General features: G+C 41.5%; 1 protein-coding gene across 5 annotated transcripts in view; it reads left to right on the forward strand.

Moving 5' to 3' along the window:
• ZNF827 (zinc finger protein 827) overlaps positions 1 to 26398 on the forward strand; it is a 169197-nt gene that overhangs the window by 105507 nt on the left and 37292 nt on the right. For all 5 annotated transcript variants that reach the window (XM_041738082.1, XM_041738083.1, XM_041738085.1 and 2 more), the window contains exon 8: positions 4999 to 5102. In XM_041738082.1, the coding sequence (XP_041594016.1) occupies positions 4999 to 5102 (104 nt within the window). The remainder of the gene's footprint in view (positions 1 to 4998; positions 5103 to 26398) is intronic.

The raw sequence follows: 26398 nt of genomic DNA on the forward strand, positions 1-26398 counted from the left end.
CCATTAAGCAAGCACATACTATGCAAGCATGCTCCAAGTGTGGGTTTTTCTCCTCCTCTTCCTGAAACATAGATGCCAATCTAGGTGGCTGAAAGATTAATATACAATGTGTCTGTAGCCATACTGCCACCATGAGCTTCATATCTGTGCTGAAATAGAGGCTTCTGAACACCTGATGGCCTCGTTACTCTAACCTCTTTGTTTACGCTTAATAGCAGAGATGAGCTTGCCCTCAAAAGCAGTGCGTGCTGGCAGTAGGGAATGTTTAGGATTGCAAATTGACAGGCCTCAGGGTTGCAGAAGTTTTAGAAAATTGGGGCATATCTTCTAGAGGAAATAAAGACTAAATCATTTTCACTTGCTCTATTTCTCCATTGAAAAAGTTCTCCTTTAGGGATACCTGGGTGGTTCAGCGGTTGAGTGCCTACCTTCGGCTCAGGTCATGATCCTGGAGTCCTGGGATTGAGTCACACTTCGGGGTCCCTGCGCGTAGAGCCTGCTTCTCCCTCTGCCTATGTTTCTGCCTCTCTCTCTGTGTCTCTTATGAATAAATAAATAAATAAAATCTTTTTTAAAAAGGGGGGGGGATTTCTCCTCTAGTTACCTGAGATCCCTCATCCTGAAATGGTTGCTCCCATCCCCCCTTCAGCCCTCCTTCCTCTCCCTTCCTTTTGCTCTGTCCATTCCAAGGAGGATCTGCGGTTCTGTACTGTCCATGAGCTCCCTGGATATTAAGAGATCACAGGAGAGGTGGCGCAGCTTAGTGGGTAAGAGTGCAGACTTCAGTGCCAACCTGCTGGTAAAGGGACCTTGTGAGGATTAAGTGAAGTTAAAGTACACAAAGTATTTTAGGACAGTGCCAGATAGTAGCAATATATGCATCAGTTGCTACTTTTTATTGAGCATGTCCTATGTACTGAGGACTTGAATGTGAAATACCATACTTAACCCCTGCAGCACCCTTAGAAAGAAAGCATTTTAAAAGCTTTTTCCAGTGATGAAACTGATGCTGGAGAGGTTGCTTATGTGATCAGAAGGCACTTAACTATTAAATGGTTTGGAACTCAGACTCAGATCTTTCTTTTTTTTTTTTTAGTTTTTATTTATGTATGATAGTCACACAGAGAGAGAGACAGAGAGAGAGAGAGAGAGAGAGGCAGAGACACAGGCAGAGGGAGAAGCAGGCTCCATGCACCGGGAGCCCGACATGGGATTCGATCCCGAGTCTCCAGGATCGCGCCCTGGGCCAAAGGCAGGTGCTAAACCGCTGCGCCACCCAGGGTTCCCGACTCAGATCTTTCTGATGCCAAACTGTGTGCTAAACCACTGCACTCCGCAGAATGAATGAATGCAGTGTTGCAGCTGCACATGTGGCCTGGGACTGATGCTCTCCGTTGACCTTCTAGCGTCTCTTTTTAGATAAGACCTCACACTAGACTTATGCTGCCTTGACCTGTGAAAGTTTCTTTATTGATTCCTTGCCCCATAACATTACTTGTCCTTTTGTGTCTCTTTAGTATTCAGTGTGACTCCCCCTCCCTCAGAAGAAGACTTTTCTGTTCTATGCAGGATAAAGCTGCACCCGGGGTAGAAAATTATTTGGAATGTTGTTTTCCTCAATGATTCTCTCCCTTTCGACTCAATTTCTTATGAATGGCTTGGTGATAATAGGGCTTCATTCCTCACATCAGTGGAAACCTGCGCTGTTGCAAAGAAGATGTGAAGATGCAGAGCTAGCCCACTTCCACTACTTAGCAAGACCTAGGAGGCTATTCCCAGCATACGGTGCGGCAGCCTTGGCCCAGCTCACCTGGAAACCTGAGGGCTGATTTTAAACGCACCTATGGTCCTTACCTGCACTAGCTCTTAAACTGTTATTCCATCTGCCTGTGTCACTGCTGGTTTGAAGCCTTGGCCACCGGCGTCACGATGCCCCACGTGGGCTGCTACTCTTGTCCCCTCTCTTGTCTTCAGCAAGCCCCCCAGGCAGAACTTCCCGGGACTGAAATCTTATTCCATCCCCCACTTTCTTGAAGTACAGCAGGGCTTTCTGCTGCTACTGGGACAAAGTCAGGATCCCTGCACGCAGCGTGCCTGCCCGAGGCTTTGGGGCCTCGTGTCCCTCCTCAGTGCACCTTCTGCGAGCTGCGCAGCCTGGCTGAGTTCTCTGGCTCTGCAGGGGACACTTCCCAGCCCCTTGGACGCTGACCACCCTTCCCTCCGTTCAGGTCTCAGCTCGGTTGCCGTGTCTGCAGGAAAGCCGTAGCTGGCCTCCCTGGCCAGGCTAGACCCCCACTGTAACACCATACCCTCTCCTGCATAGCAGTGCTCTCCGAACATTTCCCTCTCCTGTACCCACACAGGTCTCCCTGAGATTTGCAACCGCAGCCACTTTTGCTGATCACTTTGCTCCCAGGGCCTTGCACCTAGTGGGCACTCACTAGATGGCTACTGTCAAGCCAAGGGAATGAGGGAATTACACGTGTTTCTCTGTGGCAAGAAGGGTAATATTTGGAGATACTTGTTAGGGGACCCCTCTTGGGATTCTTGATGCCCTCAGAGGGAATCTCCACATTTCAGGCCAAACAATTGGTGTGCTTTCCTGAACTCTCAGATTTCTAGGTGCTTTCAATAGCCAGAGTCACAGTAACATGGAGGCCCATTGCCTGACCTTTACCATGTGCCTGGGGACCAGCCCCTGGTGTTTTCCTTGTGAACTGTCTACTCAGATACAAGGGTAGCTCTGCCCTCTTGTATGGAAGCTCCAGAGCTCATGAGGTAGGAACCCAGAAATCTTAACACTCTGGGTTTGACCCACAATCCTCCATGGTCTCTACGTCCCTAGAAGTCCTTTGATTGTAAACAGTTTTCTTACTTGGAAGAGTTGGACATTAACCTCGTCACCCAGAAGTCAACAACTCTTCGAGGGCAGCCCAGGTGACGCAGCGGTTTGGTGCCGCCTGCAGCCCGGGGTGTGATCCCGGAGACCGGGGATCGAGTCCCACGTCGGGCTCCCTGCGTGGAGCCTGCTTCTCCCTCTGCCTGTGTCTCTTTCTCTCTGGGTCTCTATGAATAAATAAATAAAATCTTAAAAAAAAAAAAAAAAAACAACTCTTCAAAATCAGAGTGACTTTTTCTTCATTTTATACAAGAAAACTCCACGCTTTCGGTCAACTTGTAAGGAAAAGTTGGTTCATTTATGCTCCTCTTTGAGTTAGACAGAGGTATGGATAAAAAGTATCTCACATTTATTGAGCACTTCGTGTTTACCAGGCACTATGAAAGCACATTCTATGGGCTGTCTTACTCAGTCCTGACAGCTTCTCTGTGAGCTGTGGATGCTGTGATCATCCCACTACACAGGCAAGAAACAGAGGCTCAGAGAAGCTAGGTCATATGTGTAAGGTCACACAGCCAAAGGCAATAGAGCTGGAATTTGAACTCAGAGCTGCCCACCTTTGAGCACATGCTGTTAACCACCATACTGCATTGCCTTGTCCTCTCAAGGATGCTGTATCACTTGCAGGTGATGAGCTGTCTGACATAAAACACTATGTTTCCCCATTTCCCATCACCTACTAGCCTATAGCCGTTTCACTCTCTAAACCTATTTAAATGGTTTTGTATTTAAGATATAAGTAAAAAGCAGGTGTTAAATCTAGCCTAACAGTCACATAAAATCATATTGTTAATTATGTCTTTTTAAATAAATATGTCTCCCATTTTATCTTAATATTTCCTTTCAATATTTAATGACAGTAACCATAGCCTTGAAGCATGTTTAGAAAAGCAACAGCGGTCATGGCAGTCCTAGTCTTGTGTGCCCTGCAATCTTTTCCTTGCCCCTGCTCCGCTGTCTTGTCCCTGATCCCTGCGGGCTGCCTCTCTCCGGCTTCTGGGAAGGTCCCTAGCTCCTGCTCCCGCAGGTGTCCCCAGCCTTGGGCTCCATTCACCCCCTTTCCTTGTTCCCCCAGCCTCTGTGATGGTTGCCTCCCATTCATCGTGGCTCTGGGCTGCATTACTGCCCCGATGGGCCCTCCACCACCTGTGTACCAGATCCCTCCAGTAAATTTGCTCTGTTGCCAATGAATTGGGCTTTCTGTTCTCCAGGCTGGAGTTGACAACTGCAGTATTCTCACATGTGATCGCGGTACTTATCTGCAGTTTACTTTAGAGGGATGGATAGTGGATGCTTACCATTGGGTTGACATCCTCTGGTTCAAAACGTCCAAAACCTTTGTGTTCACGGTTGCTGTGGTAGTAGAGCAGAACCCTGGCTGGGTGTCTGACATCCCTGATTCTAGTTCTTGCTGAGTCACTCATGGAACTTAGGAATCAATCGGGTTAGAGCCTCAGTTTCATGGGAAATCAAGGTCTCCCCAGTTAGATGGCTTAACTCCTTCCAAACCAAGGCATTTCTAGGATGCAGTCACAGTTTCCGTGGGGACCAGTGAGTTGTCTCTGTCAGCGCGATGGCCCCGGACTCTGGCCTGCCTTCTGTCCTTTGTGTTGCATGCTCTTGGTCCCGAGGGCTCCGGTGACAGAATGTGGGTGAGCCAGGGCAAATCTGTCGCCTCTCTGGGAAGAACCTCAAGAACTGTCTGATTCAGACAGTTGTCTTCATTTGGCTACAACACGCTTGCATGACACCATAGCACAAGAGTAAAAGTTACTGCTCAACCGTCTGGACGGTGGGTTTAGCAATGTTTCAAAGATGATATTTCATATAGTCACCTTAAGTCTAAAACCGACCAGCAGAATATACAGATGGCACTTGTCTGATGTCATAGATTCTTCTCTTATTCCATTTTAAACACAATCTTCTTATATTCTCTAAACTCCATTTTAAAGAAATACCTTATCCTGCATTTGTGTGTGTTTGTAGGTGCATATAAATATATATATGAGTGTGTATATATGTATATATTTGGGGCCAGATGCTCTGGATAATGTAAGTAACTTTAATTTACTAAACTTCACCCCCTCCCCCCACCCCAGCCCTTTCTTTTCAGAAGATACATTTAGACAATCACCATTCACCTCTAATTCAAAAGACCTGCTGCCCAGTGAATCTGTGCTTCACGGAAGAATATCAGCGCCAGGTATGGAAACATTATTGACTTTGCTTCTGCTGTTGGTTGCTTAAAATTACTCCTCTGAAATGTGTAAATTTTCATCAGATACTTTCAGCTTAGATGTGGAGGTTATTCATATGAAGCCAGGTTTTTAAAAAGAGGAGAAACTCAATTTAAACAGCCACAAAAGTTTATTAAAGTGTAGGCAGTAATAAAGTGCTTCATTTTTGCTTTCAGAGCTTATTGTTCTTTACCTGCTGATGTTTCATTCATATAGCAAATTTCTTTTTCTTTGAAAGAGTAAAGTATAACCTGCAAATAATTTGCTTTACATGCTGTTCGTATTTCAGGCAGGCAGGCAGGAAGATATGGAAGGGCAGTGGCGAGAACTAATCGCCAGCAGGGAAGGTCATGACCCGAGTGGGGTGTGAGTAGCCACAAAGACCACTTTGGTTTCCATGGAAGCAGCACAGCTCATTAAGATAATCTTGCCACCTGGATTCCGCCTCTCTTCTTAATCAGAGTATCTGCATATATATCCATCTAATGTTCCTTTTTGCAATCTCAGCATCAATACATAATTAATGTATTATCCACTCTTCCTTTAGCATTTCTCCTTTCCAGAGAAGAGGGCAAGATGTGTTTGCTGTCCCGTTATCAACAGCGTGGCCAACCCTCAGGGCTTGTGTGTGTGTTCTCAGAGTTATTATGAGATGAGAACATTTGAGGACCAACCGCACTGTATCCCATCTTCCTCACTGGCCTCCCATCCCCACCCCCTAACACCAGTGCAACAGCCAGGAAACTTCCTGTTGTTGTAACCTTAGTTCCAGCCATTGAGAGAATTTCAGAAGCTCCCTGTGGCCTCTCCACCCATTTACTTGTCCAGGATGGTGTGGGAGACCAAAGCTACGAGTGTTCAGGAGAAGCTCACAGCAGGGCTGTTGACCAGGAATGCCTGCAAGAATAAAGTCCAAGTGTCCTCCACACACCCAAGGAGCCTGGTGTCACAGATGGCTGGAGATCTGAGTGTTTTGCAATTCAGAAAGAGCCAAGTAGCATCTTATGAAATATTGGCTTGGGGTATCACAGGTCACTGGAAGTAGTTTGTGACAAACAGTGGGGGGGAGGCAACTCTCTGTCACCCTTTATTCTTCTAATGACAGATCCATTTCTTCTCATCCCCAAAGAGTCCATGCTTTTTAGCTTTGCAGGACTTTTTAATTTTAACACCATAAATAACATGCTTACACAAAAACACATTAATTACATAATATCTGGTTCTTGAGGTGGAGAGAAATTTTACTTAGTTGATGTCTTCATTCTCAAACATTTGAGGCTATTTGAACTACTGTTTACTTCCCACAGTGTCATTTTGAATAGCCATCTCCCTGGTCCCCAAATTATCACCCTGCTGTTAAGTTGATGGATTGTGACTTTCTAATGTCAAAATAACTGCCTAGGACCTGCCTGTCAGAGTGCTGTGACCCATACAGCCAGCATCCCATGATGTATATACAAACCCCGCATTGCTGGCTTAATGTTTGGCTTGGCTATATTTTAAAGAAGGGTTTATTGGTCAAGTTACAACTCGGCCTCAAAGAGTGGTATCAGTGTGTTTGTGTAGAGAGGGGGTTTCTGTGGTTTGCTTGATAGACATATTGCAAATTAGATAAACTCCCACTTAAAAAGTTAACTTTTATTTTGGGTGGTAAGTCAGCATAACTGGGATTTTTAAAACTTAAATCCACTGTTTTGAGAGATAATCACTCTATACTTCAAAAAGCCTCCATTTAGGCAAAGGAAAAGCAAAGTAACTATATTTACATTTTGCTAAAGTAGACATCTAAAAAGGGACTTTTAAAAAAATAAACAAGGTGAGAAAATGCTCTAGAAATGGAATCAAAATTAGAAAAGTTTTAAAATGATAAGGACAACCTTGTAGTCACAAAGTTCTCATAATCTGAACACATGTTTTGTAAGGAAAGCCTCAATAACGTGGACTAATTGTGGGGAAGACCAATCTGAATTAACAAGAGCTTGCAGTCCGGAGGCTTTTCAAGAAAACATCTCTTTCAAGTCTGGGTAGCAGTAAATGGCCACTGTATTCCTACTGGAGCTTCCGAGTCTCTTATCCTCAATTCTGAAATCCAAAAAGCTCTTCCAGCCACAATTTTTTAAATAAGTTACTTGGTGGCAAAACCTAATGGGAGGCTATTTATAGACTATGTACTGCCAAGGGTGACATTCATACATTTTGCTACAGAAATATCAATATGCTTGATTATAAAGGCCCACTGGGGTGTTAACATAAAATATGTCTTAGGCACCATATTAGCATTCTGAAATAAGAAAAAGTATGAATCCCCAAATACACCAGAGCCCAGGAGTCTCAGGTAGATACTGTGGACCTACAGTTATTCCAGGGCTCTGCTAAGTGCAGTGCTGGAAGCAAAGAAATTAAAGCTACAGCTGAAGAACTGAAGGTTCAAAGGTATAACAGTCGTGGATTCTTATAGAACATTTTGGAAGACTTAGTGGGCAGCAGATTGCTAAGTCATTGAAGATACGCCAGGCAGGAAGCGTCCAATGGGGATGTTCTCTCACTAAGGCGGCATTATTAACAAGGGCCTGGGTTAAGGAGAAAAGGAAGAGGTGGGTAGGAGAGGCAGACAAAGGGCTAGCTCACTGGTTTGGGAGACTAGTTAGCTTTATCCTAGGCAGGTGGAATTAGGGAGCAATAGTTTCTGTACAGAATTGGGGAAACCAGGAAGGAGACAGGCAGTGACCAGGCTGAAAATAACTTGTTGTTAGTGTGTAAATAAAAGCCTCACAGTCCTTCAAAATCTTCAACAGTTTAACCATTACCATTAAAATATTATTTCTATTTTTTATTTACTTAACAAACTTCTTCTTTTGAGAGAGAGAATGCAAAGATAAATATCGTCCCAAAGAATGGTCTCAGATTCCCAGTTAGGAGACACCATAATCAATGAGGTCTAACATGCCTCGTTCCAATCTAAGAAGTCCTTTGCAAATGCTGAGGACCCATAGCATTAATTCAGCAATATGTATTGGTATGTATTTATGAACCTCCAGTCAATAGGATGTAGCTCTCTTCCAAATACCTATGGAGTCGGACCCTGGAGCAGAGGAGGTATGCCACAGAGCACCCCGTAGGCTCCACAGCTCCAGACCAGAGGCATCCATCCAGCGTGTTGCGATCGTGCCTCAGGCCCATGGAGAACGAGGCAAGCAGTGTGGGGGGTAGCAAAGTGGGGAGAGGTGGGTAGGACCATGGTCTGTGAAGAAATCGAGAATAGCACAGTTAACTAGGCATTTGCCTCCGGCAGATGGTATCTGAGACACACAGCTGCCACCATCCCAGAGAAACAGAATAAACACAAGAGCTTCACGGTGTCCTGGCCTTCGTTGGTGCCACTATTTCTAGACTGACTTTCCTGAGAACCAGAGATTATTCACGTGCCAAGACCTAACATTTTTACTTGCTGTGAATGCCTTAGACAGAGGTAACACCCAGAGTCCTTAATAAAATGAGTTAAAAGCTGCTGTCACCTTCTGCTGGAGGGATGTGGGCACCAGATATCCTTAAAGCCACGAATAGATGACTGGGTGCGCCCTGGGTGTTGTGATGCCGATGGTGATTTTACAAGAGAAACAGCGGAGCTTTCCTATTAGGGAGGAGATAGAAATTCCAGGCGGCGTATCGTCTAACGTATTTTGTCTAACTTGCAGTTGTCTCACTTTGTAGAAGGTTTACATTCGTAGAGGAAAGACGGCGCGGCCAGGCGGCCAGGCAGGTGCTCTCTGGGTGCGCGGCTGCCCCGTGTCGGGAGCAGATTACTGCCCCCCCACCCCCGCAGCCACTCCCCGCTTGCCCGGCGGCCTTCCAGAAGCAGAGGCTCTCAGGAGAAGCACTTCTGTCTCAGCCCCATCGCTTTCAGACAATGTGGAGCTTCGATTCTGTTTTATTATGATTCTGAAGGCACAGTATGTTTGCTCTGTATTAAGCCAAAAAACAAAAACAGAAGCAGAGCGAGTGTGAAGGGAAATGTGGGTCTGCGCGGAATTCTCTCGCGGAGCCTGGAGCCACTGATGCTTCTGGTTGATAGTTCAGATGGAGCTCAGAGCCAGACAATGCGCGATGTACAGACAATTACATTTCTAAACCCCCACCCTCATGATCTGCCAGCGCCCCTTAAAAAGAAAACACCACTTTGGGTGGTGGTGGTGGTGGTGGTGGTCGTTGTTGTTTATGACACAGAAACAAGCCGTAAAGAACCGGGAAGGTTTAGTCCCTTGCAGGACTTGCCCTGCCGATCGGGATTGGCTGATAAAGTTAAAAAGACTGGTTTGGTTTGGAGCGGCTGGCCTTGTCACCAGGCCAAATCTCGACTGATTTTCCACCCTCCTTTCTGCCCGTCAATCTAATACAAGTGGTAGCACCTCATACACTTGGCTGAGGCCTAGGAACGCCAGCCTTGCATGGAGTGCCACCGGGGCTGATGTCAGCCCGTCCTGCCACTGGCCAGACAGGGAGAGCCGCCTTCTGACTGCTGGCTTAGAAGAGGTGCAGGTTACCTTCCTTCAGGTTAACACTTACGAGCTCAGAGAAAGACAGACAGACAGACAGACAGACAGTACTGTCCTGCATTACAGCAAAGTGTTTTCCTTAATCCTTTTTCAAACACAGCAGATTCTTTTTAAATTCAGGGCAAGTCACAGATAAACAATCGAATGTTGAGTGTTGTTGGCTGTATCATTTTGTAGCTTAAGTCCCGTTTTGACTGCACCAATTCCTTGTGTACAGAGAAGGAAGCTAATATGATTGACCCTTGAACAACACAAGTTTGAACTGCCCAGGTCCACCTCTATGCAGCCTTTTTTTTTTTTTTTTGTCCATAAATACAGTATGGTAACTGTAAATGTATTTTTCTCTTCCTTATGATTTCCTTAATAACATTTTCTTTTCTCTAGCTGACTTTATTGTAAGAATACAGTATAGGGTACATACAACATACAGAATATGTGTTAACTGACTCTGTGTATTACTGGTAAGGCTACCGGTCAACAGTATGATACTAGTACTTCCATTTTGGGGGAGTCAGAACTTATATACAGGTTTTTGACTCCATGGGGTCGGCACCCCTAACACCTCTGTGTTGTTCAAGGGTCACATGAGTTATTAGGGCACAGGACATATGTCATCGCATTTAATTCTGAAAACAACTCATTGAGACATGGGAATCTCAATGACTAACTGGAGGTTCAGGGAGATATAATAACTTTTTTTTCCCAGTTTTATTGAGATATGATTGACATATAAGATTCTGGTTTTGGTATACAACATAATTATTTGATATATATATTGTAAAATGATTACCACAGTGTAAGTTTAGGTAACATCCATCACCATACATAGTTACAAATTTTTTTCTCATGATGAGAACTTTTAAGATCCACTCTCATAGCAACTTAAAAATCAACAATACAGTATCGTTAAATAAAATCTTTTTAAAAAACCAACAATACGGTATCGTTAACTATAGTCACCGTGCCATACGTAACATCCCCATGACTTATTTGTCTTATAACTGGAAGTTTGAACCTTTTGCAGAGAGATTTAATAGCTTGTACAAAGTCTTGCCACTGGGGAGTGGCAGCACTGGAATTCCAACCCAGAACTGCACGATACATTCTCTTCCTGCCCACCATGCCACCTAAGTCAGGTGAGGTGTCTGTCAGTGAGCAAAAGGAACATGTCTCTACAGTGTTTGCTCACACATACCCACACTTGGCATTTGAAGTATCACTGGTGGATTGCCCTCTTTTCACCAGGAGTAAAAAGTAGTCCTTTTAACAAGATATTTCAAAGAAGTTAAGATAAGAATATACTGTTTATCCATGTAATTCTAATTTTGTCCTCTTCCCTTCCATTTCTCTCTTTTCTATCTTCCTTTAATATTGAGATATCTGGTCATCATAGTCCCTTAAAATGTTTCTTTCAGTTACAAAAACTAAAGAAAGAGTTATTGTTTGTTTTCAGTAATTTTTAAGAGCACCTGAGCCATAGAAATAGTTTCAGGAAACTGTAAAAACCCTCCTGATTAAATCAAACACGTAGCGCTGAAGGTAGTGGGGGGATCTGGTCAGCAGTGTGGAAGGAAAAGTTCTAGACTGGGAATCAGGAGAACCCAGGTGTAATTCTAGTCCAGTTTCCAGGAGAAAGAGAGTAGAAGGCCTCCAAGCTTCTTCCATATCCCTTCTTTTTCAAAAACTCTGCCATCTGGAACTTCAGCCCAGGTGCCTTTATTTTCTTTGTAGGGCCCAAACTAGACTGTCGGGACCAAAGAAAAACAGGAGTCTCTGTCCCTGAAATTCCACCCCTCCCACTAGGAATTGGGGGAGGGACGGTCACCAGAAGTACTTCAGTCCTGGGGGTGGTAGTGGCTGGGAAGGGGCACAAGAACACAAGAAGGGTTTCTAGGAAGCTAGGATGTTCTGTTTCTCTCTCTGGCTGCTGATTGCATGCATATGTAATTTTGTGAAAATTCACCAAGCTGTGTGCTCTGACAGTACTTCTGCATTTGTTAGGGCTAATTGGCTTATTCACAAATAGGTGGGTCTCCATGCCAAGCGGTCACCTCCAAGCCATCAATCTGAGTGCACTTTCACTTCAGAGACTACGACAATGATGATGAGGACAGCATCCTTTCAATTATCCACCTTTTAGTCTGCAGGAACATTTCCATTTGTAGCACGAACTTATTGCCCTGAACTAAATGACGTGGAGGCTGATAGATCTGATTCCTGTTGTGTTTCAAATTGGAAAGCTATTCTGTACGGTTTATAGCACTTCTTTGATGTACTTGCAGTAGATGAGCTGTAGTCTGTCCAACTGTTTACCAGAGGGGGGAAGTTTTCATTGTGATGGATCTTCCTGATCCAGATAATGCTATTTGAGGCTAAAAGAGATGTGCTCACAACTAGCCTCGTCTGTCCCTCACCAGCCTCGTTTGGTCTTAGAACATGGGCAAATTTCAAAAGAGAGCTATGGACTCCATTCAAAACTCCTTGTAGAGAAAAGTGTTTGCATCAGGCACTGTCAACTTTGTATCACAGTTAGCCCTTCTCAAAACTACAACTAATGGGTTCTCTGCAGACCAGCATTTGTGGGGTTCACACACTAAAGTGTAGGCCCACGGTTTTTAAGGGTGGTAAGCTTTGCCAAGGAGAAATTTGTACCCAGTTTGGATGCCTCACTTGAGCTATCTATCAAGAGCCACGAAGACAGGGGGAAAAAGAAAAACAACTGTGGTTGTTTGGCTAAGCCTCTTTATCTCTGCCCACATGGCACAGGGGTTGAATCACTTGGTACTGAAGATAATCATCAACACTTTCATGTTTGTTCTTTGTGGGGAATGTAACAGCCAAAAGCCCTGGGGGCCGTGGCCACTTTGGCCCTGGCTGAGTGTGTTCCTGCGAGCACAGCAGATGCGTATGTGCTCACATAAAATTTTCTGCACACCATTTATAAGGCCTCGGCTGTGCCTTGTAGCCATGATTTTTACTTTGCAAAGACTATTGAGGTGCCTCAAGAATGAATAAAAGGCCAAATTCTCAAGAATGTGTAATGGATGATGAAGAGTATTTGTTTAAAAATTGGAATGTAGTAACCTCTGGCTTCCGTTTGGGACCGGCTAATTCAATCTGCAAGGCCTTTTCTGTATCTACAATATGTTCTTCCATCCCTTTGCTATATCAAAAATACATATTCTCATTTCATACAATTTCTACTTTGTGTTTATTTCTTTGCAGCGCAGCCACTGCCCTCCAGTAACCCCGGTAGAAAAAACAGTCAGTGCAAACTAGACCACGTATTTTCATTGAAACAAAGCCATTCTGTATTCCATATGTAGGCCAAATGAGTGCTTCTCCGTGATAAGAAGGACACCCCCACATCACACCCCAACCCTTTCTTGATGTCATTACAGGAATGACAGTCGGGCTTCATTTTTTGGCAGTTCCCCCTCATGAAGCATCTTTCCATTTCCAGTACTTATCATTTCTGTTGTCCACGTATCATCCAGAAAAGAAAAGTCAACTAGAGGCACAAAAGTATGGGCAGTTGAATTTGCTTAATGATATTTGGTTCCCTGTACCATCTGCTAGAGTTCAATTGCGATATCCCGTGCAGAAGTCCCTCACGCTCTTCCAACTCAACGGGTCCCAGACTAAGCATAACATTTCCCCTGACCCTTCCAAAAATAATTAATCAGTTTATTGGTTTGTTAATTGATTAAAGCCCTCCTCTCTATCCTGCGTTTTCTTTCTTGGTGGATAGCATCATCATCGTCACCCACCATGACACAAACCTGAAGGTTGGACACCATGTGTTTGGGTTTCCTTAGAAGCAGATCCTGAGACAAAGATTCAAGTGCATGTTGTTTTCTAGCAAGTGATACAGGAAGCACTGGGAGAGGAATAGGGAAGAGAGCCAACGAAAGGAAGGCAGTTAGTAAAGGGAATGTCATCGCACGGGTCACCTTCTATGGACAACTAGAGTTTACTTCTGGGAAGCACTGGAGGGTGCCCACCTCAGCTTTCCTCCCCGGGAGGTCAGAGAGCCAGGATATTTATGTGGTCAGTCATCCATCAGTCAAACCTACTCTCAAGAGTCAACTCCCCAGTACTCTGGCCTCCTACACAGGAGGACAGAGCAGGCTTCAGGGGCCAGAGGAGCCCTTGGAAACATATGCAGGTGCTGGCAGCTGGAAGGCAGGCATTGAAGCGGTAACGGCCATCATTGATGATGATGTATTAGCGGCCTGTCTCTCATGATTACCTCTTCCTCTCCTTCCACTTCTGCTCAGTTACTTTTCCCCCAGAGTGGATTCTCCCCCACAGCTCTCTCCGAAATGCATTCTTCTCTTTCAGTCCCAACCACCAATAACTTCATTCAAGTCTCCAGCATTGGTCCTCTGGATTACAGCAGCCTCTGATTGATCTTGCTTTGTCTAGGGTCACCCCCACCAGTCCCTTCTCTCCATTCTGCAGTCATGCTCTTTCTAGAAAGTGGATCTCATCATGTCACTCCAGCCCTGTTGGCTTCCGTTCCCCTCTGGATAAAGCCTAACTTTTGCACACACACTCTCCTGGACACTACCTGTTGGTTTGGGTTTTTTGGATTTTTTTTTTTTTTAAGAGTCTGTTTTCTTTGGAAATCATTCCCTGCCACTCCAAAACTGGATTAGCCACCACTTTCTTTGATATCCTTGGATATTCAGAATTCCCTGTTTACTCATCACCTTCTTGATTAACTGCAAGCTCTTTGATGGGCATAAACAGTCTTGTTAATCATTCTATCTCCCAGAAGCTAGCACCTAATATAGTTGCCCATCAAATCATAGGACAAAAACATATTGTTGAAAAACCATGTTGTTTGTAAGAACTAGTATTAAATGTTCGAAGGAGAGGTCTGATAAGGCTTTGATTATAACACAGATCTGGTTTTGACTACAGATAAAAATGGATCCCTTTATAAATATAAGATGTGCAGTAAAACCCTTTCCAAATATAGTTGGTCTCTCTATCTAATGTGAGTAGCACACTACCATGATGTAACTCTCTTTTTTAGAATTAAATGGTTTAGCTTGACAAGAGAAAGATTTCTGTGCTGTTGCATTCATTTTTTTTTTCACCTTAGATATAGATCTAACTTTCAACCACCAAAGAAACTATAGGGCAGCATTTTTGAAGTCTGAGAGTGGAAATGGAAGTACAAGAAGAGTTTAGATAGGTTTGATGTGAAAGGCCAGTAGCTGAATTACTGTTATTATTACACTGATTTTCACCTGTAATAATAAACTTACCAGGCATAAAATCCCCTATGTCATTAATCTCATATTAAAAAGCCTGGAATTATTTCATACAGAATGTTTTTCCCATCTGCGAGCCAGCTGCTTTATCAAACGAGTTTCTCTTTTAATATAAATTATTTTAATTTAAGGACAGTGTTATATTTTGATCCAAATAGGGCAAGAGTTCACATAGGAGTCTCTCATAAATACTAAAGAGAAATTTTGTGTGAGACAGATTTGAATTCAGGCCTGAATCTCCCTGGAAATGAAAACATCTCCCCTCCCCCCATTTCAAATCATTAAAAAATTATACATGGCTTTTTCCTCTTGCTGGGAAACACGTTCCACAAATCTTCTGACACTTCTTCCATTGCTTCTTACACATGAAGAGAGAAGCTGTTTTCTACAGCTCTCAGGCTGCAGAGCTCTCTGGTCTTACAACCCTCTCCTCGCCTCTTCACCTCTTCGAAAGACCATGGAGTTGGCCTTCCCAGAGCTGGAATGAACTCACATGCACAGCCATTCTTGCCCTCAGCTCCCTCCTCTCTCAGTGCCTCTGCATCCTATCTCATCTCAAACCTTTGGTTCCCTTTTTTTCTACTGTGAGCCATTGTGGGGCTCACAGAAGGCAAGACTTCATTGAAAACTCTATTAAACACGTAAATAAGAAATGCGTTCTCACAGTTTCAGAGAAATATGATGGTCCATGTTACTTTGTGAGCTTGGAACCTGATGTCGCATTCTAGGAATTTAATCAACAAATAGACTTGAATAAGTAACACTACAGTATATGGACAAGATGTAAGGTATACAGACAGAGATGTGCTTTGCAGCATAGAGATTTGAAACAGATTCAATGTCCATAGGTAGGGAGTGGATGAAATGAGCCATGGGACCATTGCATGGAAAACTTCACAGCCATTAAAAAAAAAGGATGAAGGGATCTAAAAAAAGAATGAAGGAAATCTGTAGGAATTTTATTTAAAAAGATGTTCAAGAGATAATGTTAGATTGAAAAAAACAAACAGAAAAAGAAACTGGTTACATAAAGCAGGTATAACATGATCCCATTTATGTTTTCAAAAAAGAAAAAAAGAAGTGATGCATTTATGTGCACATAATATGCTTGCATGTGCATTGATAATTTCTCAACCAATAGACTGTTAACAGTGACTACCACCAAGGAGTGAAAAGGACTGGGATTGGGTGGAGAGGGATAATAAGGGAGAGGTATTCATTTATTTTTCAGTTTATATCCTTTGTTCTATTGTTTTTACCATTAATTTGCATTACTTTTATAACTTCTATAAATTAAAGAAAGTGAAGTGTGTGTTAAAATCACTTTTTTAGAATCTGTTGTTTACACATATGACTTAGAACCTTAATGAATAATCTGTAAATTAAGTGCACTACTAAAAGTAATAGACAAAGCAGTGATTCTCAGCCACCTTTCTTCAGGGAGCAACCTCAGCTGGAAGCCAGTGAAGTGACTGTTTTGTACATTGTACAGTTCATGAGAATATAAAGCAGGTTACAAATCCCCTTGAATAGTATGATCCCACAGTATATAAAACTCAGGAAGGATAAATGTAGAAATATTAATTGCTGTTTCTGTCTACTTAGGATTTCAAGTGATTTTTACTTGTATTTTATGGACTTCTGTTTTAAAATAAACATATATTATTTTTATAATCAGAAAACATCAACAAGCTCCCTTCATTTTGAACAAGGAGAGATTATCTTGTATATTCTGGTGCTGAATGCCTGACACCAGATCTTTCTGGAAGTTTCTGTCATAAGGATGTGGAGCTTTGGACAAGGAGATCAGCTTCCGCAGAACCACATTAAAATGCAACCCCAGCAAAAATGTTAGACTTTTACCTAAAAGCAACAAATATGAATGGAAATATTTTAAGCTAGAAGAGTTGAAAATGTAAGGGAAAAAGAGCTTGTAAGTGGTGTTTGGAAGTAGAACCCATCTTAGGTTATCAAAAGCACCTCAGACTAAGTAAGGCATACTGTTTCAATACCTTGTGTTTATTGGCACCTACTACCTTCACGATTTCCCCATCCTCTGTTACACGCACCCTTGGGTACTTTTTCCCATCCAGGCTTTCCAGTCAAAATGACTCATCCATCTGCAGAATCTAATTCCTGCCTAAAGTATCCAGGAATGAGTCACTCATTCGGTTGCTTCTCTTTTAACTTGAATGGAATTAGGCTCAGGGACTTTGGTTTGAAAGATTCATGAATGGGTGGGTCCCGGGAAAGGCAGTGGTGAGGTTATCTGGGAAATCAGCTGTATTATAGAAATGAGAAAAAGGCTGGGGAAACAGAATAATTTAGGGAGTCAGACAGCCCAAAGGGAGAATGATTTACAGAAAAAGATTAAGTCCAAACTCTGGCTGTCAGTTTTTGCTAGAGGATGGCAGCAGGAATTAATTGGTTATATGGATTTTAGGTAAGTATTTTGTCTTTCAGGCAAAATGACTCATACCAATTATTTTCTTGCTCACTAATTTTGTATGTACTGTGTAGGTACATGCCAAAAGAATAGCAGGGGAAAATTTTACTCAGAAAAAAAAAAAAATGTGTACTCTTGCAAATGCTTTTAACATGTAGGCATGCTTTCGGTATGTGAAACTTATTTTTGACACTATTTTTGGCCAAATTGGTTTTCATTTTTATGAAAAATGTTAATTTTTAAAGCACTCCGGTCTATCTCCCAACTGTTACTTTTATCACTCGAAAATGTGGTATTTTAAAAATATCATCACTGGTGTCATACTAAGACTTGCCTTGAATTACATGCCTTTCATAGTAATTAATGTTTTTTTTAAAAAAGGCATTTGGACATGAAAAAGGAATAAAAATGAAAGTTCACCAAAATGTTCATAGCAGTTGTCTTTGAGTGGTGATGGATCTGTGGTTGTGTTCCTTTTTATTTTTTTTCCACTTGTCTCTGTTCTTCTCATTTTCTATCATCACCATGGAACACTTTTATAAAGAGAGAAAACTAATTTATTAGAGGGAGTAAGGTGTTAAGGAGCAGAGAGAAGGTTCACCGTGCTTTAAGTTATACTCTAATAATTACGGTCACACCCAAGATGAGTCTTGTTGAAGGCTCCTAAACGTCATGTGTTACAATGAACAAATATCGGCAGAGTCATTTCTAAAATATTCTGTTAAATATCCTGCAAGTTACTAACAAAGAGCTGTGAAGCCCTCATGTGAAATTCGTATATGACCACATTCATTTAAATATATATTTTGGTTTGGGTACTTACTCAGCTCACTTGAGGACCAGTTAGAGCTTCAGGATGGTTACTTATTTTGAACCTTACAAGGAAGATTAATGAATTAAGTTTACCTTAGGGCACCCACTGTTGGAGCAGAACTGCACACTATCTTATTTAACTTGGCCGTGGAAATAGTGTTTTAGGGAACACTTCACTGGAGGATTGCATCACACTGCTGGCCTCATAAATGTCATTCATTTAGGCATTATTAATAACATGATAGCTGCTCTGGAGGAGATTTTCAGGAGTTCTACCAAAACAACAACAATGAGCATTCACATTTCTATTATATCTTTTTAGTCAATTACAAGGATACTCTCAGTGGCTACAGACAGGTTCACTGACCCTCCCCTTCTGTTGCTTGCATTCTGTTCCATCAGGGTTGGGGGACAACGAGATGTTATGAAATGAGGATGATGTATAAAAGGATTTGAGTTAGGGGCGCCTGGGTGGCTCAATCAGTTAAGGGTCCGACTCTTTGATCTCAGGGTCATGAGTTCAAGCCCCACAATGGGCTCCACTATAGGTGTGGAGCACCACTTAAAAAATAATAACAACAATAATGTAATAAAAATAAAAGGATGTGAGTATCATTAAATATCTGGTAAACAGTGTGAGAAGCCATGGTGAGAGGTATGTACCAGTGGGATGAAAAGAAAGTTCATTCACTCATCCAACAAATAGTTAAGGAGCTGCTATTATATACCAGGTACTTTTTGGTCTTGAGGACCAGCAGTGAACAAAACGAAGTCTCTGTCCTTATGGGGTATACACTTAAGGGAGAGAAGTAAACAATAAGCAAATAATTACACAGAGTGTATATAATTATGTACACACACACATATATAATAACATCCTAAAAACATGTTATATATATTTATATGTAATACATAGTGACACCATAGGAAAACTAAGCAAGGTGGGCAGGGGGTGGGGTGGTGGAGAAAGCTCTCCCTAAGGTGTCTAGCAGAGACCTGCAGCAAGCGTGGGAGCAAGTCTTGTCGCACCATACACCAGGTGGGGTAGAGTGTTCAGGGTTAAGGGGGCAGTAACCAGAAGGCCTGAGGGGAGGGCGAATTTGGCAGAAGTGACAGCCAGAGAAGAAGCAAGGCTGGTGGGAAATAAAGGAGAAGGGCTTATAGGGAGGGCTTCATGGTGAATAGCGGGGACTTGGGCTGTTAGTGCAAGTATGCCAGGAACCAGTGGAATGTTTAGAGCAGAGAAATGGCATAATCTCACTTCCATTTTAAAGAGTTAATCCGACTCTTTCTTGTTTAATCTTTAAAGCCCAAATAAAGTCCCCTGAAGGGTTTAGTGGAAACAGAGAGGCCCTGCAGAAAGATAAGAGAGGCAAAGAGAGTTAATTTAATTTGCTGAGTATTATTTTTATAGTGGGTAGAATCTGTGCATATCCCTTTAATAATTAAGTATTGATAGTAAGCGTTGCCTGGTATTTGCCTCATTTAATCTTTCTTACTATTAAGTTATTTTAAAAGAGATTAGATTTCTATTATGTTTGGTTGACATTTTGATGTTCTTTCTCAATTATTTAAAAATTGCTATCTAGATATTTAACTGAATATTTATTGGAAAAAGGCTGCAAAACTCAACCTAATAAAAAGGCTCAGAAAGTTACAGAATTTGAAAACAGAATTTTTTTAAAACAAGACAAATTCATTATTTAGAATTCATTGTAGAAAAGAGAATGCCTTCATAAGAAAGGTGACTTTAGCTTCACATAAGAATTGCTCCAGTATTATTTGTAAAGAGCTATGTCAGGGAACTATGAATTCACCAATAAAACTGCAAATTACTCTAACAGATGCTTACAAAGTGTGCCTAGAGGCTATTGTATATGTTCGTTTTGCCAGTTCTGGCAATGAAGATGAGATTTACAATCCTAAAACCACTAATGATGGCATTTTACAAATGTTATACCCAATTATATTGTGTAGAAAAACAAATTCATTATTTACAACAGAATTCCTAAATATTTGTTATATACATGCATTACTGACGATCAGAAGAACTCATATTTGCTAGCACCATAGTATGAATCTTTTGGAGTGGGGGATTCACCTCTGTCCCATCATGGAAATAGTATTGCATAAGGAATTTGTCTTCCATTCTTAGAAAGACCACCAACTACTAAATTATCAAAAACCTCATTACTAAGTAAGATCACCACCACCATCACTGAGGGATGCAGTTTCAAGACAACCTTTTGGCATATATGCCACATCTCACCTATCACCAATAATCCTCAGATGTTGAAATCCCTTTTAAAAAATATTTTTTTGGGGCACCTGGATGGCTTAGTCAGTTAAGCATCTACTTTCAGCTCAGGTCATGATCCCAGGGTCCTGGGATGGAGCCTTGCAACAGGCTCCCTGCTCGGCTGGGAGCCTGCTTCTACTTCTGCCTCTGCTGCTCCCCCTTGCTTGTGCTCTCTCTTGCTCACCCTCTCTCTCAAATAAATAAAATCCTTAAAAAATAAAAATAAAAAATATTTTATTATCCGTATTATCTGAGGAAATGTAGATTTTTCAAGATTTGTGTTATACAAATATATTTTTCAGCCACTACATTTTAAAGTGGTTTTGGGAGTTTTGTTTTGTTTTGTTTTGTTTGCCATCAGAATAGAGTAGGTGATTCTCTAGTCTAGACCTACTGCCATACCATTTTTCAGCCAACCCATTCAGACAGTTTGCTGAGATAGGGAGTGAGATAATACGTTTCAATGATAAAATAAACAGTCCACTCCTTGCTGGCAAGCTATGAGGTTGACTACTTAATATGCTAGAGAGTAAGTATGAATTGCAGTTTCCTCCAGGACGATGCAAGCAAGCTTCAAAATTCACTGGAGCAAGGGAAGAGGGTGTAGAGACAAACCTTTACCAGTTGGTAGTCCAGTGAGGTCCATTTTCATCTGTGTGTGTGCATGTTCATTTCCTTGTTCCAAACGAGAGCACACTGGTCAAAAATCTCTAAAAGGGCTTTGCAATTTTAAACAGAAATTTCTACCTAAAAGATTTTATAGTTAAAAAAATGGAAGTTTTAGTCAACTAGTTGTACCCTAGCAATGGTGGCCCTTCTTCAGGGTAACACACCATATATTAGAACAAGTCATAATAAAAAGAAATTAATTTAAGGATAACTGCAACCATTTTGAGAAAGTGGATTTTTTTTGTTGTTTGCATAAATAACCCAACCAGGATGTTCCTGTGTGCTTAGCACACTGAATGCATTGAAGTCATTTTTGTTTTATTGGGGAACTGGGATAAACCTGCAGTTAGACCTTTGGGAAATCATTACTGGCTCAAGCTAAATGATACTGCTGACTCTATTACATTCTTAGAGTCTTGGGGAGTCATATACACTGATTCATAAGGAATCCTTTGATGAATTGGAAAAAACTCTGCTCAGAAGGAAGGCAGAGAAGACGCCTCACAGGTCAGATTTTGTGGTCAGCATTCTAGAGATGATATTAACTCCTCTCAGATTACATCCATAACACTTACCAAATCCTTTTGCAAACAGCTGGATTCCAACATGACTCTTGGTTTGTGCAACTGAGAACTAGGAAGTGATTCTGATACACTGTTTCCTAGCAAAGAAGTGATTTTCTTACCCTCTTGCAGGTGGTAACAAGCTTGGGCTCACTTTTTTTTTTTTTTTTTTTAATTGCTGAGGTAGGCAGGATTAAAGAAATTTCTGGAAGAAAGACCTGTAAGTCTGCACTAGGAAAAGGATATTTGTTGTTTTATGTACCAGTTTTGATAGAGCTGGACTCTTAAGAGACTTTATCATAATAAAGTAGGTGGAATGATGTACTGAGATGGTATATTTTTCAAGCTTTTTTGACAAAAGCCCAGAGTAACTTTCATGTTTATATATGAGTGTGTGTTTCTATGTGCTAAATGACAATATAAAATATACAGAGAGAGATTGGTTGGTTAATAAATGAAACAATATTTACATATGTACCATATGTAACATTTTCTAATCTATCCAATTTTATTTCACCTTTTCTCTATACTGGTTGAGACCCACTCACTAAGTTCATTTCACGATCTGCCAGTGGGTCACAACTGGACATTCAGACATCACTGGGCTATAAGGATACCTAGAGTCCTCTCACCTTTGAGTTCCCTTCTGGCAAATCCGAGAACTACCATCTTAGGTTTTGACTCAGCAGGCTGGTTTGTGCCAAACACCTTGTGGATCCGAATTCCCATTTGTATTGAAATAATTGTAGTGAAATAATTGTAGTGAATTAATCACTCCAGAATCAGAATTTGCAGTTAATTTGAAGCTGTGCCCTGCTGTACTAAAAACAAACAAAACAAAAGAAATCAAACCCTTTCCCAGTGTGGTCTGGTAATATTTGGCTTTGTATCTAGGTAAGAAAGAGAAAGTAATGATTTTACATTTGAGTGAATTTCACTGAAGAACAAATGTTTCTGAATGGCTTTTCAAAATCTCAAAGTAATGTCAAAGTGGACTTAAGTGGAAGGAAAATGATAGAAGAAATGTTTAAAGTTCTGTCATTAATTGAACTATTAGGGTCCTCAGTACCTGAAACTAGTCTGGTTTTGTACCTTGGATATAGGTAGCTATGACAATGCCCAGCCTTCCCTCTTATTCATGTGTTAGATAAGGGATAATTAACCCCCTCTCCCCAGTGTGTTGCCTTTAATTTCCATTATTGGAAATAATCTCTTCCTATGAATAGCAGATCACTGCTCCTGCCACTTCCACCCCCCACTCCCAACCTCCATGAAGGGTAAAATGCTCAGATTGAATTAATGGAAGTTTTTGTTTGCCAGAAATGATGGATTGCAGTAATGAGCTAAGATTTTAAAAGCATATGTAATACTGAAAGAGAAAAGAAGATAGGTCTTGGATTCCACCCACTCCAGGAATCAGCAAAAGAGAGAATTCTTTCAATTAAAACATAATGTCATTTTCATCCCACCCTTGGGGCATTACTTCTGCTTTGTTGATGAAAATGAACATCAAATTGATGGGCTTCCCACACCCTGACAATCAGCAATTATGCCAAAGGTGCTGGGGACCTTCCTGATGAGTGTAGTGATCCAAAAGAAATTCAAGGTGACAGCTTTTCCCTCACCTCACCCCCAGAGTTCCACAGGTGACAGGCCTGATGTATCAGTTCAGAGTACATTTCTTCCCCCACTTTCTCATGGGAAAGAGATTTTTGAAGCTATTATTCGCTTTGAATGAGCAGATCCCATGGAACTTAGCAAAGTTCCAGTCGCCAAAATAGATTCAATGCTAAGTATTCTGAGAGGTATCAAGGTAGAAAAACTTGACTGGTAGGGCTAAAAAAGCTTACATGTTTGACAATACCTGCAAATCACTCTCACTTATTACATATACATAATATCCAAATATGTGAAAATACGGTGCTAGCAACATATAAAGGCTAAAAGAAACTGGAAGCTGAATAGGGCAATGCTCTCAATTCTGAAGGGTCAGATTTTCAACTGTTATTAGAGTTTCTATAAAAGAATTCTCTTCATCCAGAGGGTTATTATTTTTTTTACTTCACATAATTATTTCCATCTTAACCTTGGATAGAGGAAGTTGGACTAATAGTTAAATGTGCTTGGAATTATGCCTCTGACTTTTTGACTACCCTGTGAATTTTCTTATTGAGTGCTTGGTAAACTTAACTTGAAAAATAATAATCAGCTCATGCTCCTTGCCCCTGGTAATCACCAGGGCACCACTCTCATGAAAAAGTATATTAAGGATCTACCTGTCTGGATCCCTGCTAGAATTTAAGTAGTCACAATCTCTGCTTTCCCAAAAGCTGCCACCTGCGATACATGAAATGTAGGGTTCTTAACTCGGGGTGATTTTGCCTCCCAGAGGACAGCTAGCAGAGTCTATGATATTTTTTTTCATTGTCATGACTAAGGGGAGAGATGCCACTGGCATCTGGTTGGTAGAAGCCAGCGATGCTACTAAACATCCTACCATGCGTGGAACAGACTCTATAACAAAGATAAAACAATCTGGTCCAAAATATCAATAGGGCTAAGGTAGAAACTCTGCCTTAGGAGTTAGCAGATGTGTACAAAGGGCATGTTGAAAGCTTAAGCTCATTGAGCAGATAAACAAATTAAATGATACCACTTCAACTGTGTGTAAAACATGTATTTCTAGAAAAATTTTAATGTTTCTAAATGACAGTTTGGTTATTTAATAGCTCTATTAACACTTGCACTTGTTCCATAATAAACAACTGGTCAATTTTGACACTATTTCAGTAGATCAGTAGTATGAAAAACAAGCATTAAACATGACAGGATCTTGTTCATGAATTATCATTAAAATCTCAGGAAACAGTTTGAGAGTCTTACACACCATAAACTAGCTGAACATACTTTAAATGATCCAAGAAATTATGTGTATTTGTTAGGATAAAGTTTTGCCTGTAAAAAGGCCAAATAACAGTGGCTTAAAACCAGTAGAAGTTTATCTTTCTCTTAATGTAGCAGCCAGAGCAGAATCAGTGCGGGGTTACTGTGTGGCATCAGGGTGCTCAGGCTCTTGCTTTCTATCTTGTTCTGCCGTCCTTGGCACACAGTTTCCATCTCATGGTCCAATATGACAGTTCCAGTGCCCACCATCCCATCCATATCATAAATAGCGGGGAAGCAAGAAGGAAGTCAAGGGCATGATCCCCTTTTAAGGGCAAGATCTGGAGGCTGTGCACACCACTTCTGCTCATCCTCTTGTCCAGAGCTTGCTCACATGGCTATAGCTACCCGTTAGGAAGACTGACTGTTTTGTTATGGAGCCACGTGTCCAGCTAAAACTCTGAGGTGCCTTTATTATTAAAGAAAGAAGAAACCCATGGATGTTGGAGGACAGCTAGCTGTCTCTGCCTCAAGTATCTTGTCTTAGGTTAATTCAAGGTCAAGGAACCCAGAGACTGCTTAATAATTCCAGTTGGCCTTTGGTGAGGATAGAGGTCATAGACTATGATGGTGTCCACCGTGGCCTGGTTTTTCACTGTTATATTAATCCTAAATCACATGAGAGGCAGTCCTAGGGCAGGAGCTAAACCACCAGGGTTCAAATCTTAGCTCTGCCACTTGCTAGCTGAGTTGATTTTAGCAAGTTTATTTCCACTCTTTGTGCCTGGATTTCCTCCTTTTGTAAATTGTTAATGATGATAATCTCTAACTCACAGGGTTATGGTAAGGATTCCTGAAGTAATACATGTAGAATACTCAGAACAGTCTTTAACATAGTACCACTAAGAGCTCTAAACATCATTATTATTGTGAGGGTTCCTGCACCTGGCTAACTGATTTCTTATCAGCTAATTCGAGCCTTAATTTTTTTTTAGCCTTATCTTATTAAGCACAAAGATATCTATTAATTTCATTTGGTTTTAAAATCTCAGTGAGGGCAGCCCCAGTGGCGCAGCGGTTAAGCGCCATCTGCAGCCCAGGGCGTGATCCTGGAAACCTGGGATCGAGTCCCACGTCCGGCTCCCTGGGTGGAGCCTGCTTCTCCCTCTGCCTGTGTCTCTGCCTCTCTCTCTGTCTGTCATGAATAAATAAATAAAATCTTTAAAAAATAAAATAAAATCTCAACGAATATGTATTAATTTGATCTAATTTTGAGTTGTACCCTCACCCCTAACAAAGTATTAAAATGTGGTGTTTGACAAAACAAATGAATAAACAAACAAAAAGCAGAATCAGACCTATGAACATAGAGAACAAATAGCTGGTTGCCAGAGGGGAGGGAGAGGGGGGGATGGGCAAAGTGGGTGAAGGATATAGTGGGAGGTACAGGTTTCCAGTTATGGAATGAATAAGTCATGAGGATGAAAGATACAGCACAGGGGATATAGTGAGTGATATCCTAAGAGCCTTGTATGGTGACAGACAGTAGCTACACTTTTAAGGGTAGCATAATGTACAGAGTTGTGAAATCTCTGTGTGTATACCTGAAACTAATGTAGCGTTGTATGTCAACTATATTTCAGTAAAAAAGAAAGTAGGATTTTTTTTTTTACATTTTTTAAATTTAAATTCAATTTGCCAGCATACAGTATAGCACTCCGTGCTCATCCCATCAGTGCCCTCCTCAGTGC

The sequence above is a fragment of the Vulpes lagopus genome, chromosome 23 (assembly GCF_018345385.1).
Source record: "Vulpes lagopus strain Blue_001 chromosome 23, ASM1834538v1, whole genome shotgun sequence".
NCBI lineage: Eukaryota > Metazoa > Chordata > Mammalia > Carnivora > Canidae > Vulpes > Vulpes lagopus.